This window comes from Stylophora pistillata, chromosome 2, assembly GCF_964205215.1.
Source record: "Stylophora pistillata chromosome 2, jaStyPist1.2, whole genome shotgun sequence".
NCBI classification, from domain to species: domain Eukaryota; kingdom Metazoa; phylum Cnidaria; class Anthozoa; order Scleractinia; family Pocilloporidae; genus Stylophora; species Stylophora pistillata.
In genome coordinates, this window is record NC_142520.1 from 34,147,293 (window position 1) to 34,162,243 (window position 14,951).

The 14,951-nt window shown below is 37.9% G+C and overlaps 1 protein-coding gene across 1 annotated transcript; it reads left to right on the plus strand.

Moving 5' to 3' along the window:
• The first annotated feature begins 5,758 nt into the window (after positions 1-5,758).
• On the plus strand, positions 5,759-12,620 carry LOC111346021 (uncharacterized). Its single transcript, XM_022953307.2, has 5 exons — positions 5,759-6,248; positions 7,042-7,102; positions 9,229-9,503; positions 11,577-11,677; positions 12,050-12,620. Exons 1-4 carry the CDS (start codon positions 5,811-5,813, stop codon positions 11,646-11,648), a joined length of 846 nt encoding a protein of 281 aa, XP_022809042.2. The 5' UTR covers positions 5,759-5,810; the 3' UTR covers positions 11,649-11,677; positions 12,050-12,620.
• The last annotated feature ends 2,331 nt before the right edge of the window (positions 12,621-14,951 follow it).

Consider the following 14,951-nt stretch of genomic DNA (forward strand, 5'->3'; position numbering starts at 1 on the left):
AGCATGAATTGAGGATAAAAAGGGTTGTAAGCAATCTTTTTTTTTTGTGCAAGATGGATTTAAAGATTTTGGCAACTCAAATTTCAAATTACAAACTGAGTGAAGGCATAATTAGCAAAAGCTACGGGTACAAATTAAAGCTGTCTTGTGGAAGAAACCTCTTTTATTTCCCTTACTTGATCAAAAATTGTCAGTATGTTAATGGTTCAGAGAATTATTATGAATGTATTTTTCGAGAGCCTCTTTTTCACAAAGTATCTTACTATAGACTGATGTGTGTTAATTATGCAGAATGATACAGTGTCTGTGTTAATTTATTTAAATATTCCTATTTTCATTTTGGATTTGATTAACTTTATTTCGGGTAATTCAGAGAAAGACAAAAGTAGTGAACATTTCCTGGATTTAGAAGATGAAACTTACCAATTAAATGAATCAGAGGTACAGATTGATTCTTCTTCAGCTCCAGACGACATCATGAAACATCATCAGTGGCTAGATTATGTCAAATGTAGAGGTGACATCAACATAGAAGTTGTGCAAAGTTTAGACATGTGGGATTTTGCAGGCCAGGGTAGCATTTGTACTCTGCCAGCCACCCATATCTTTCTATTTTCATTTTGTTTTCATTTCTGATTTGATTGACTTTATTTAGGCAGAGGCAGAGGAGAACAAAGGCAGTAAATTTTCCCAGTATTCAAAAGAAGAAAACTTACCAAATGAACCAGAGGCACAGATCGATGCTTCTTCACCTCCAGATGACATCAGAAGACATCTTCATCTGTGGCTAGAGTATGTCAAATGTAAAGGTGATATCAGCAGAGAGGTTGTCCAAAGTTTAGACATTTGGGATTTTGCAGGGCAGCATTTGTACTATGCCAGTTACCCTATCTTTCTATCGCCACGAGCATTGTACATACTGGTACACAATCTCAGTAAGCCATTAGATGCACTAGCTGAGCCTTGCGTCAGACAAGGAATGATTGATGTTGAATTGAAAAACCCCAACAATGAAACAAATGTAGAGAATCTGTTGTCATGGCTGGCTACAGTTCACAGTCTTGCCCAAGTACCAATAAATGAGGAAAAACATGATGATTCGCCACACAAGCTGCCCTACCTCCGCCCCCCAGTATTGATTGTTGGCACACATGCTGACAAACCAGTTGATGGCATTGCACTGATGAAAAAACACATTGAGGAGAGAATTTTCCACAAGGAATATGACAAGCATGTGATACGGCCTCTTTTCTGTATCGATAACACAAGATCTTCGTCAAAACAACTAGGTACACAGAGAATTTTAATTCTGGATGTGGTAATAGAGATTATTGTATGAATTTTGGTCTAGAGCCAAATGAATTCAGCATCGTGTTATGTGGGTTTTGTACAATCTGCCAGTGACTGTTTTTTACTTACTTTATGAGGAGGGATAAATATTACTTTTGACTGAAGTTTGAATTGTAATAGACTGTGCAGAGTCTGAAATACATTTAAAAGAGTGTGTTTATATCCCAGCTCAAGAGAACAAAAGAATAACATGTGTCATAGAGTAATGTGTTAATTAAGTTAAGCAACCAATGAATGAATCATTCCATATATCGCTAGCAAGGATTTAGTTGTTTATCCCACAGTTATACAAAGTTTCTTAGTGAGAAGGTTACTCAAAATATGTATTGCTGCTAACTAGGATAATGTTAAATTGATATTAAGTATTTAAATAACAGGTGTGCAGTGTTATCCAGGAGAAGTGGTGAAGGCAAAACAATAAAAGATCTATATCTCCTGGCTTACCTGTTTTTGATGAAAGATGCCTGTTTACCATTTATTTTTAAGCTAATGAGAGCAATGGGGATAACAGCTGTGGAGATGCAATCGATTCTCTTCAAAACAGAATCATTGAAGTGTTGAATAAGGAACCCTACATGGAAGAGAAAATCCCAGTCAGGTAATGTAATATAACTATAAATATAATAACTTGCAAACGTTTATGATTTAGATGTTAATCTTGGTTTCCTTTGGTACCAAATGCACAAGCAGCAAAAGTTATTCAAAATCCACCTTTTCCCTCTCCTGAGGGGGAATTAATATCTGCTGATAAACTTTGAACTTCAAAGCAGGTTAAATTTAACTAGATCCACCATCTTGGTTAGCGTGCAGTGCAGATTTGCATGATCATGATACAATCATACAAAGTGAAGGATGTAGTTAATGCGTTTGTACCTGTGGTGTTATTCAATTATTTACAAATAACAGTTAATAAATAATCAAAGTCTTACTTTGCCTGATTTCATTGTTCTTCAGGTGGTTTTTGTTTGAGAAGGTGATTGAAGCTTTGGTTGATAAACAGATTTATCACAGCAGTTTGCGACAACTTCAAGACTATGCAGAGAAATGGTGTTTCGTGGAAGATTCAAATGAGTTTAACTCCATGATCAGTTTCTACCATGACCTGGGGATGATAATCAAGCACCGCAGTACAGTTGTATTGAAGGCTCAGTGGTTGATTGATCTATTCAAGCAACTGATAATCATTCCACGTTATAATGATATGGTGAGGGAATCCCCAGAAGATAAATGCAGCTGATGCTTTTGTAACGTGGCAATCAGTAATTATGTAGAGGAGTGCCCCTATTCATATAGTTCCTCTAAAAAATCAGGCATGGGATCACTTTTGTTCAGGGTTTACCTCTGGAGATTTGATAATTCACTTTAGAGTCTATTCCTAGAGTTTTTCCTAATCCATTTTCACTGCATTACCGCAGTAGGGTAGGACTACAACGGAACATATACGATCCATGCGAGTAGTCCTTCCATTAAATCCCATCCATCCCACCCCAGAGGAGGACATCCATCACACAGTAATCTCGTGCGTGGGAAATTAACGTCTCCTACCCCTAACCCTACAGGAGACGGGATCTCCATTTATTCGTCCCTATCCGAAAAGACTGGAATATCTAACCATTTCTTGATGTTACAGAAAGGTAGTGTATTCTTCTCAATTATTTTAAGGCCCTGAGTGTTAGTCCGGCCGGGGCTCGAACCCTCGACCTCCCGCACAACAGTCCAGCGCTCTATCCATTGAGCTAACCGGGAGGCGGTTGGCTATGTCTACTCATTAAAAGGAAAGTACGGTCTAGAAAAAGTTTATCTCAATTAGTAGACTTTTTCCTCAGGAGTTTGAAAATAACTGCCAGTTTGTCCTGTTTGCTTTGCATTAGCGACAGTAGCGCTTCGAAGTTGCCCATCTTTACAACTTTCGTGGTTAGACATTACGTTATTGTGACGTAGCAATAGTGAAACTTTGTTCGGTACATTGTCCTTGTTGACCTGTTTGACCTTTGGTGAAAACAATTTCTAATGCTCCTAATGGATAAAATGAGGCGAAAAAAAAACTAAATGAAATTTAATACACTGTTGGCAACTAATCAAGACAGACACGTTTGCGAAAAATACAAATTATCCTTCGTCACGCAGGCGCCCATATTTCGCTATGACATATCGATTGGATACGATAAAAATAATAAGAAAATATTTATGTCTTCCAACCAACTACTCGACGTTATTATGCAGTGCTTATACTTTCAATAGAAATCGAAAGTTTTATTGTAGCTTCAGGTATATTGAGGTAATTTCTAATGTAAACACCGTATGACTTTCCGGCACGCGTCGAAAATAACAAAGCTCTACTTCTCTCAATTCGAGATATTTCAAACATTTTAGAATAAAAAATACTGCTTGAAGCTAATTCTAAGCAGAAAAGATAAAAAACATCATTGCAAATTAAGGTAAATGCTGAAACAATATTTAATTCGTAACAATTAACTTATGTCTTTTGTCTGCGTTAATTTTGGCAACTAAGTGTTTCTAAACAATTTTGTCAGTGTTTACGCATACGAAGAATGAACTTCAAGTCTATCATTTCTAACTTGTTGCATGCCAACTAGGGCTGTTCTTAGTTCCAAATGGCTCTTATTCCGCTATATCTAGACCGAAGCTGGGTTCCTGTAACAGAAAAAATAGTTCGTCTCATTCCAAGGTAGCAATGTGAAATGAATTCGTAGCAGGCACTGCGGTCTTCTTTAGCAAAATAACTATTACTCCACAGCTTGGAGCTGTTTGGGGGAAAAAACCTTGCCTTTCCAATTGAGTTGGTGTCCTAGTACATTTAATTCTTAGGAGGATACATTCTCGTTTTCCGTAAGTTTCTCTTGACAGTTGCCGCAAGAAAACCACTCGCGATTTCCAAGACGTAAGCGACTAAGCGGATCGACGTTTCTTCTTGAAATTCATTTTCCTGACTTTCTATCTCTTTCTCCCCAAAAGAGGTATCTGACCTTTCCCTGAACTGACGACAAACAAAGTTTCGTTTGAAACAAATGGATCTACTACATCCTCTCGGTTAGATTAAAATCCAAGTCGAGAATTTACATGATAAGTGGCACCCCTGCCCACCTGCCACTGTTTTCCTTGTTTACATCCGCTTCAGCAGGGATATAACTTAGCATGTTTGACTATTGCTACGTCATATAACAAAGATGGCGGATTTCAATTTGAGAATGCCGAGTTTTGGAACGTATTTGTTCGCAACTGAAACCCTTTTAGCTCAAATGAACAGCCAGTTAGGACATTGCAAGCAAGGAACGTTTAATAAAAGTAAACTTTTTCTAGACCGTACTTTCCCATTAAGAGTGTGCATTAAGAGAAAACAAGATTCTGACACTCAGTGCTATTGGAAGATATATTTGCACTGGCTAAACATCTGGTGGCCCTTTGCCTTATTACTCTAGTTATTTGAATGCTTTTTGCAGTACATTGGAAATTTTGGGAAATGATAAATTAATATCAGTGTTGTAAGTATTGCCTACATGGCAAAATGCAAGGATTTATGGCACGTGAATGCCTTGGGCTACATTCACAAACCCACAATTATTGAGACAATGTACCCCAACACTGACCTAGCTTGATACAACCCTTATGCCTCCATTAACATACACCCTTAATCCTAAGGCATAAACCCAAGTAAAAATAATGAAATTTAAATAGATGGAGAGTCTTGAAAAACAAATTGATTAAGGAAAGAGAAATTATTGAAAAACAGAAATGAAAAATGTTTGACAGTGTAGATGAAATGGTGCAATAGCAAGCGTATACATGACCTAAGATCTTGAATTGTTAACAGTAGACACACTACCTGCCTGTTTTGCTATGGGAAATGAAGAGAGATGATAGTCAAGGTTATACTTTTATACTGGGCAACATGGGAATGCTAGCAGTATCAACTCTTGCTTCTGAGTTGAATATGATGGAACCATGTGTTAAACTTGTTGTCAGGTGATTTTTTTAGAAACTTTCTGAAGTTTGGGAAGTTTGGCCTATGCATTTCCTGATTAAACTAGTTTTCCATTTTGTTACACTTTGTATGTAAGTGATATTTTTTCTTGTATTTAGCTTCCCATTTATTCCAAATCCTGGCGGAAACTTTATAGAGAGGGCATCCTTAGCACAGAACTTGCGGATCATGTCCTTTCTGGGTTTATTAAAGAAAGTTTTATCAAAGAAGACATCTTAAAAATGATGGAGCAATTTGGTTTGATTTCAAAGTTCACCCTCAGCTCAACTGATGTGAAATACTTTGTTCCAGCACAACTGAAGTCATCACCTGAAGACCTCCTTAAAATGAAACCATCACCAACAGATCCATGTCCATTGTACATCCTCTTTGTGCATGGCTTTGTCCCTCAAAAAAAATTGGTCTCTTCTTGCAGCTTGTTTCACGAACCATTCGTTGGTGTTCTGAGAAGTGGCCCATGAAGGGTCCAAAGCTGTACCAAAATGGAGCATGGTGCTATATTGGGAAACAAGCACTTGACCTGATTCTCATTTGTGAAATGCGTTTCATCAAGATTACTGTGAGACAGAGAAAGGCCTTAATGGAAAAAGTGCAAGAAGTGGCCAAACATGTGCGTGAGTTTGTGGAACAAACTTTACATGAATTGCCACAAGAACTACTATACCTGAGAGGACTGCAGTACGAGATATGTGTCGCATGTCCCTATTGTCATCCAGAGTCAGATGAGGATAGCCAGGAGTGTGCAATCCATGGAAAAGTCTCCTGCACACACGAGGACTGTTTCCACCTACTTAAAATAGAACAAGACCAAGCGTTGATTTGTTTTGAGAAAGTTTGCGTTGAAGAACGTACTGTCCTTGGAATAGAGAGGTGGTTTTCAGAGGGAGAAAGCCAGGTACAATTAAATTGTCAAAGTTAGTGGTAGTTATCATGGTTTGGTTATAATATTTGTATATTTTATCAACAATTTTCCAGTAAGTGTAGTTCTTATAATGAAGAAAAATGAAGTTTCCCTTGTAAATTTCTGTCTGGAATTACTAGGTCTAAGTAGGTGGGTAGGAATTCCATCAGACAAAGATGGAATGTTCAGTTACACTTTGACAGGAAACCTGAATCTGGGAATATTGACTTGAGCCTCATTTGACACCAAAGGATATCAATTTAGAAATGACTGGGAAATGTAACAAGGTGTGATATAAGTTTCCTTCTAAACAAAGTGGATCTTGGAATCAGAATGGTGGGGTTTCCCTTTTTGTTAATTCAGTCTGTGACACAAAAAGATACCTCTCAGGTAAGGAAATCAAAGTCTTAAACACAATAAAAGAGACCAATTTCTTCAAAATGGGCCTAAAGTAAGTAATTTATTTTGTTTTGCAATCCTTCCAACGTGTTTGCTGTATTGATGAGGCACTCACCTCTCTCCACTATGACCGGGTTTGACTCCTAATCGTTGTGTCACAGGTAGCTTAAGTTTGTTGTTGGTTTATTTCCTTGCTTGAAGGTATGGGGTTAGTGATGTTTTTCTCAGGTTTCTTCTTATGGTTGTGGCTTTCCTCCTTTCACAAGAACCAACTTTCTAAACAAATTCAACCTGAAATAGGAAGGTGGACAAGCACTCTTTGTTATGGAAACATGCTATCTCATGTTGAAGAAACCTTTAATTGTTGTTGTTTTTTTTTTTGTTACAGGAGTCCAATCCATCTAGTGAAATTTGTACATCACAAAGGTCTATACAAAAAAAATATTATGGTAAAACAAACTGAATTAATTGATTTGCAATATCTCTGTTTATTCTTATCAAGATTGATACAAATCTGTTGAATGTTTTCCAGATAGAATAGGTACAGTAGTATGAATGCCACTTATATGTTATAATTTGAATATATCAACAAAGTTGAAATGGTACATTGGCCACCGTTACGGTTATAATAGCTGACGTTTCGAGCGTTAGCCCTTCGTCAGAGCGAATAGAGGAATTGTGGGTCGTGTGTGCTTTTAAAGGCAGAAAATGAGGCTACGTGATTGGTGGGAACATGACAACGAGAAAAACACGAAATTATTAAGGGAATGAAAAACGTTCGTTGATACCTGTGGGAAACTGTCAGCTTTAGAAACTATCAGCCTTTATTCATTTGTATTTTGATTGCTGCGACCACTGCCAATTTACCATTTCAACTTTGTTGCTTTAGAAACTAACAGCCTTTATTCACTTATATGTTAACCTGAGATTTTATTCTTCTCGCTGGAAATGAAAAACCTTGCCTCCCCACCTTTTGTTGTGGCTGAATGTTATTCAGAGGTATACTGGAGATACGTAAGGTCATCCTGGGAATCGATCAGTGTGTTACCTTCAATGGATGAAGCACTGAATCGCTTCTTTGCCAAATTTATCCAAATTTATGGATTAATTTCTAGCAGAATTCAAGAAATAGACTCTATAAACCATTCAAGTGTCTAAACAGCACTGTAAATATTTATTGTTTTGAACCTAAGAGACAATGTACTAAAAAGAAATTACAAAAGTCACTGAAGAAGTCTTAACTTCTGATAGGTGGTTTGCATAACAAAAATGTGTCCCAAGTGTCAACAACTGAAACAAAAAAACTAATAACATCAATGATATAATAATCAATAATATAATCACTATATGTTTGCTGTTTCAAACTTTGCTATTTTGAGTGAAAAAAAACGTGCAGTGCGACTCTTGTTACGGGAGCCACTGATACATTAACCTGATCACTTCGATAACAGGAAACGATTTATAAAATCCATCTACACATAAGTTCTTTGCCATCTTTGCTTACCTCGGCCTTGAACAGTGATTGATATAATTGGACCAAGTTAGAAGGGACGATTATATACTTCTGGTTAAAAAAAAAAAACTTTATTTATGTGTCTATGTTTTTAGCTATAAGCTAATGGGGGACACTAAAAAAAAATTTAAAAGTCAAATACATTTACATATGTAGATGATAGTTATTTGCACTAGATAATTAAAAAGATTATAAAGTTATTTAAGTTTTAAATTTCAACGAGAGTTGAAAGGTCGACTTTTCTTGTGTTCTTCTTGAACGAATTTAGAGTTTCTATCGTTCTTAGGTGTCTTGGTAACTTCGACCAGATTAGAAGTCCCATATATTTAATAGAATTCCTACCAAATCTCACAGTTTCGAATCTTGGCAGTTCGAAGTCACTGTTCCGTAAATTATACTGTGTGTTCTTTATATTAAATAAGTCAGAAATATTCTCGGGTACGAGACTGTGCTTAACTTTAAACATCAAAGTGGCAATGTCTTGTAGGCTTCGATTGTTCAACGTCGGTAGTTTGGCGCGACTTAGCAGTTCTTGATAGGACGCTGATCTAGTTTTGTACACCACCCTAATTGCTCGTTCCTGAATCCGCTCAAGCTTTCTCCGATCCGATGCATTACAAAAGTGCCATACTAGATGACATTAGGTTAGATGGGGCAGAATTGAAGACCTGTAAAGTGATAGTTTAGCATTACAGGGTATCAAATTGCGTAGCCGCACTAGGACCCCTACTTTTTGACTGGCCTTAGAGCATAGATCACTGATATGACTAGTAAAACTAAATTTTTCATCGATTTGAACTCCTAAAAGCCGTATTTCCCCTATTCTCTTAATAGTATGACCATCAACAGAAAAATTTTGATTGTCGTTGTCTTTTTCAACATTTCTCTGGTTGATCGTTAATAGCTGGAACTTTTCTGGGTTGGTTGAGAGATAGTTGTTCTTGTACCAGCAACGAATCATTGTTCGTTGCCTACGGTGTGATTGGTTAATTTTGTTTAAGAGATCCCGGTAAAAAGACGTTAGTAGTAGTAGTTCTTTAAAAGTTATTTCTTTTTTCGCAGTAAAACAGGGCACACCAACGGATCTTGAATTGGAAAAGTTAGCCGCCCAAATTAGCAAAGAGTGGAGGTCGCTTGGGCGTCGCCTGGGGTTCAAGGATGCAGAACTAGACGGTATAGAAAAAATACGCCCGCGGCTGAACGATAGCGCATATGACATGTTAAAACACTGGAAACAGAAGGAAGGTTGCAAAGCAACATACCAGATTTTGAATGGTGCATTAGAGAACGAACTTGTGCAGCGCAAAGACTTGGCAGAAAATATTGTTGCCACCAAGGTAATTATTTCAAGAATGTAATTTGTTTCAAAATTGTTGTTATTAAGTTTTATGATTGACTAATTTTGTAATTATCAAAGTACTAAGTTTGTAATTATCAAAACTGTACAAGGTAGTTGCTTATCAAGTAACTGGTGTGAAGCACTATTGTTATCCAAATCGACCATACTTGAACAGCATAGCAAAAGAAGCGGTAAAGATCTCTTCGAAGTTAAACGAAAACTACTTAAATATTCCCATCTGTTTCTACGAGGAAAAGAATTTCAAATTAAAAGGGCGGATACAATAAACTCGAGGCCATTAAAAATAGGAAACTTAGGTGAGAATTCACAGCTCTGGTATTGAAATTATACCTATCTTAATTGCAGTAGCGCAGCTTAGGAAATAAAAGTGGAAAAGTAATTAAAAGTTTCTGCTTATCTATGCAAGGTTGGTGTGGTAACTATCGTATGAAAGGAAATTGAAATTACGCGTATAAACTCAGCTGCCAACTATCATGAGAACTAATTTTGCCAGAAAGACCATTAACACTTTTATATATCCAAAATTTCTCTAGAATTGAACAAGAAAAGTACTGATAGGCAGCTGCACAATTTAACTTGATTATCCAAACTTTACTTGTGGCTTTTTATCTTTTTTTTGTAATACTAAAACGAAAGAAGTCGAATGACCTGAGAATGGCTAGAATACCAAAAACAGCGAATAAATATGCTTAAAGAACCACACGGAAAAATCACTACATTTTCCCGTAACAATTAAATGTCTCAATAACACTATTGATTGTCAAACATTGCAATTGATTTTCTAGTGGTGTTAATTATGAACCATTGCGCGAGATTGAAAGTATATTTGTTATCTTTGATTGTCCAAAGGTGCAATTGTCTATCCGTTGATGCTATTGAATGTTAATACCTATGCAAATAGCGTTATTGAAAGTTCGTTCGCTTTAATGAAGTTCATGGAAGTGCTAATGAACGTATGGTTGCCGTATAGTTTCAACTGTTGACGTAAATGAATGTATATTTGGCGTAAATGAACAGCAAAAAGTGTATTTCATGTCTTCCGTTCCTAAACAAAAAATTAGGAATGTATTGGCATCTCAATTTCCCCGTACATACTCTTCTAATCATGACGTTAAGTAACAGCCCGTGCACTGAAAACTCAAAAAATACTGTGAGTTTGGGCTACCTGTGGCTATCTTAAGCAATGCTAAACCAGTCAGTGGTATCCACATTAAGCGTCCTTTCACCTTTTCCAGAGTTTGAAACAGGGCGGAGATAAATTTTAGAAGAAAGGATATGGATAGATGGTAACAGGCTAAGAAAGCCAGTGGGCGATCTTGAATTCTGATCAAGGAGCTCAGGCTGAGCTTAGGACCATCAAGAACAGTCTAAGCAATCGGCCTGAGCAGAAGTTAAAACCTTGTTTAGATTATGTAAAGAAAGGAAAACGAGCAAATACGCGTAATCGCATGCGCGTAGATGTCCTCAGCAATGCGCGATGTCCTTTTGCATAAATACTCTTCGAGCGAAGAGTATTTATGCAAAAGGGAATGTAGGGCAACGTTCACTGATCTTTCTGGACCTCTGCTGAATATTCTCAATTGACATCATTCGGTTCGAAGCGCTTCACGTGTAGTTTGATTTGATTGCCGACAATCTACGCTCGCCAGTGGACTAAGTGGAGAGATTTTGCCACTTATCTGCCCCTCCCTCAGACCGCTAATTTTTAATTTCCTAAAATCTCAGAGAGACGTGACCAGCCTAAACCAGGGTATCTCTTCCCTCGCTCCAGTGGGGGGGAGGGGGGGAGATGAGAGACCCTGGAGAACGCGGTTGGGATTGAACATGGAGACCACATTTTTCCTTCTCAGGAGGCGTTGGCGACCAGAAATCTGCATCAAGCGCGGGAACCTTTGAACTTTCACCATACGCGGAAAATGTCATTGATATCAAGTACAGGGACATGCGCGTTGCTTTATTGACCAAGTCATTGATTGAGCCTTAAACGAAAAAAAAGGAACCATTATGAAAAAAGTGTTTTACTACCATGTTATGATCGCGCTTCCCGTAGGTCATACAAAAAAGAGAAGACTCGAAGATGACAGTTTCCCCTGTCAGGAAGAAGAGACTTCTAAAAGGCTGAAAGAAGATTAATGTTGCGAAACAGACGAGGTAAACAAATCTTTTTTCGCAAAATGATATTAACCATATTTGTGCTGATATCAACGGCAAATTGGTTCATTTAATTTCGTGAATCTTGGAATTCAAACAAATATTTACCATTCAAAGGGAATCTGCTAAATTGAAATAATGTGATAAATTACTCTTTGTTGTTGTTAGCTTTGTTACTTTGCTCAGCACAGCAATATCATCCTTTCTGCTAAGTAGCGTTTGGTGTTTTTTTTTTTTACTTCATGATCAGGTTAGGTTTGAATGCCGAATCCTCATTACCGTGCTAGCATTTGTATTTCCATTTACTCATGACAGAGAGGCATGGTAACCAGTTGATTCAATACACTAAGCTCTTCTCTCCTTTCTGTTCAGCTGTCAAGCGTGAAACCATTCAAAGTACTCGTCAACTGGAGCCTGCTATCCTCGAAATAGAGAAGTACAGCCGTCCAGTTTAAAAGTCCAGCGGTCCCCGACCAGAAGAGAATGCGCTTGGAGATCTTCGTGAACAAGTGAAAAGTGATGATCTCGAAGACCAAAACAATATGATCAATAAATTGAAATAAAAATGAAAATAAAATAAATGAAAGAGAATTTATTTTCTCGATAGATGGAATCGTTGATTGCGAGGAAGACCAGGCATCTGTAAAAAACGCGCTTTAAGTAATAGTTCACGTTTGAAGTATTTAGTCTAGCAGTTCAGTTTTGAAATAATGTCAGTAGCTGTACTCGTATAGGCTTACATTATATACGGCTGGTCACCAGAAAGTATCAAAATTGAGATAGAGATTACGGAGGGGTGTATCAGAAAGAGGAAAGTATATTTGGGTTTTGTCTTTTATTAGTCATTAATCTATTCATCTAATATTCAAAAGCACTTTTGAGAGAGAGGAGAAGAGAGCCCCAACTGTAAGAAGATATTAGAACAAATTCTCGCTTACTCATACCTTCCGTTATAAATTTCTGTTGACTTAAAAATTTCTTTTAGAGACCACTGGAAAAAGTTAGTAAATTGGACCATCCCCAGGCGCTTGAAAGTAAACACACAAGTTACGACTCGCACAAAAAAATTTATACATTGGTTAGAGACAAGAAGACAAGTAAAGAGAATTCACCCAGCGCGTAAACGTTCTCCGTGAACAACTTCAGCCTTGCACAAATAACAACTGCCTTTAGGTCTTGAGAATGAGAAGAGAAATGCCGAAATGTTGAAGAGCCTCTCTTGAAATGTCTCGACAGCGCTTTAAATTAAACCAAAAAAAACTTACCGTTGAGGAAATATCTTCCTTCCTAAAAATGTAAATTCACATGACGGAGGTGTCATCCTCTGTTGTAGGACTGTCCGTATTTTCCTTGAAGTCCCCAAGAACACAACGGGCCTCCGCTGTCGCCTCTGCAAAACGAGGCAGTTTCAGCGCGGCTTCGCCCACAAATTCAGTTCATCCGTGTCCATACAGGCGGTCCCTGCGTGTGATTTTGGGGTTTAGAGGTCATAAACGGGAATACCTAACATTATTAGAGACCTTGAGATACACCGAAATCGGTGTACGGGTACAGGTAGTGTACCCGTGCACGTAAAATGTTCATGTGCGTAGCTAATTTGATTAAGATACCCGAAGAGTTAACACGCGGGAATTTGTAACGATTGTTTACAAAGATGGCGGCCGCGGCGGGAAGGTTTCCTCTTACTTCAGAAATAAGTTATCTAAATTGTTTAATAAAGTCTATCAAATGTATCCAAAATTCTCCTTTACGAATTTTCTGTCTTTAGAAAGTACGCCAATGATACGCTTCTTCTTCGAAAGCGCGAGCGCACGTCACTTGTTATCGCAAACCCCGCCATTTGATCGAGGCACATCACCAAACAATTTCTTTGATTGTCAACCTCAGCATTTACTCCCATGCCATATTTGTCAATGCTAGTGCTTTTGGGAGACACAACCGTTGGAGAAATTCTCAGAAATCCCCCCAAATTACCGCCACAAATTAATATCGTTTCAGAGTTCAACCCTCGCATTTGAGATCCAAAGTCAATCCAGTTTGACGCGCTTTCTTTCCCGCTAAATTTAAAATTTGGAAAAAATATTTCAACAACATTACCAAAGAGTCAAACAATTCATAACGTCTTAAAAACTCACTCGTTTCTCCATCATGTTGCTCGTCCTTGTACTCGTAATTCTTCTACGGGTAAACTGATGTCTACCCCGGAAAAACGGCTGGGTCTACCGGGTAAGATCGATGACGTCATCGAAAAATGGAAAAAAACATGGCGCTACCCGTTATCCGTACACCGATTTCGGGGTATCTTAAGGTCTCTGTTAACATCGAATTTTAAGCGTAAGCGTGGGCTGTTAGAAAAAAGGGGGAAAAAATACATAATTAAGGAAAAAATCAAAAAAGATAATAAAAGCGCGGAATATAGCGTATAAACTCTCCTTACCATATTTCTGTAGCCGTTTGGTAGCTGTATTATATTAGCGACTTTCTTTGTAACTTCATTGTGCGATGCTACCAGTCAACTGTATGTAGAAAAACACCGCCATCTGGCGTTCTGAGCGATCGCCCGACCGCCTCCTTTTCGTCTTGATTTTTTCTTCTTTTCCGTGTTCTCTTCTATTACTTATGCCGCCCTTTCCTCTTTATCGCTGTCCGTTTCGGACACACACTCGTCAATAAGATCCACCATTCTGTCATCGCTATCGTCCTCCAAAAGTGGCGAGAAATTTGGCAGGTGGGTCATCTTTTTCTACGAGTGCAGCCTTCGTAGAACAATAGCGAGCACAACCAAGGTTACAGTCAAGTATTCACAAAAGTGTTACTATTATGGTCGCAACGGCTAAAAGACGTGTTTCCAAACAAGATAAACTGGTTCCAGCAAGGATCTCGCCTTATGTATGATGTACGATCCTCGCAGAAGAGAGCGCTATTTATGCAATAGCGAAAATCAGACCTGAAAAAAATCAGGCCTGTACGGGATTCGAACCACTGACCCCTGCGATACTAGTGCAGCGCTCTATCAATTGAGCTAACAAGCCAAATGGGAGCAGGCCGTTAAGTTGATTCGTAATAAACCCGTGATGACAAATCAGATTTGATGAATATATGAAGTTCATATATTTTGAACTGCGGTTATAGATACGTATGATGATCGTGCATCATACGTATCTATAACCGCAGTTCAAAATATATGAACTTTATATATTCATCATATCTGATCTCGCCTAATGTGGTTTTTTTTTTTTTCGGCCAAGTGACACAGAGGTTCAGCTACAAACTG

Coding starts and splice junctions, on each gene's coding strand:
- LOC111346021 (XM_022953307.2), top strand. CDS start 5,811: ATGAAGGGTCCAAAGCTGTACCAAAATGGAGCATGGTGCTATATTGGG. Junction 6,249..7,041: donor TTTCAGAGGGAGAAAGCCAG/GTACAATTAAAT, acceptor TTTTTGTTACAG/GAGTCCAATCCATCTAGTGA. Junction 7,103..9,228: donor TATACAAAAAAAATATTATG/GTAAAACAAACT, acceptor CTTTTTTCGCAG/TAAAACAGGGCACACCAACG.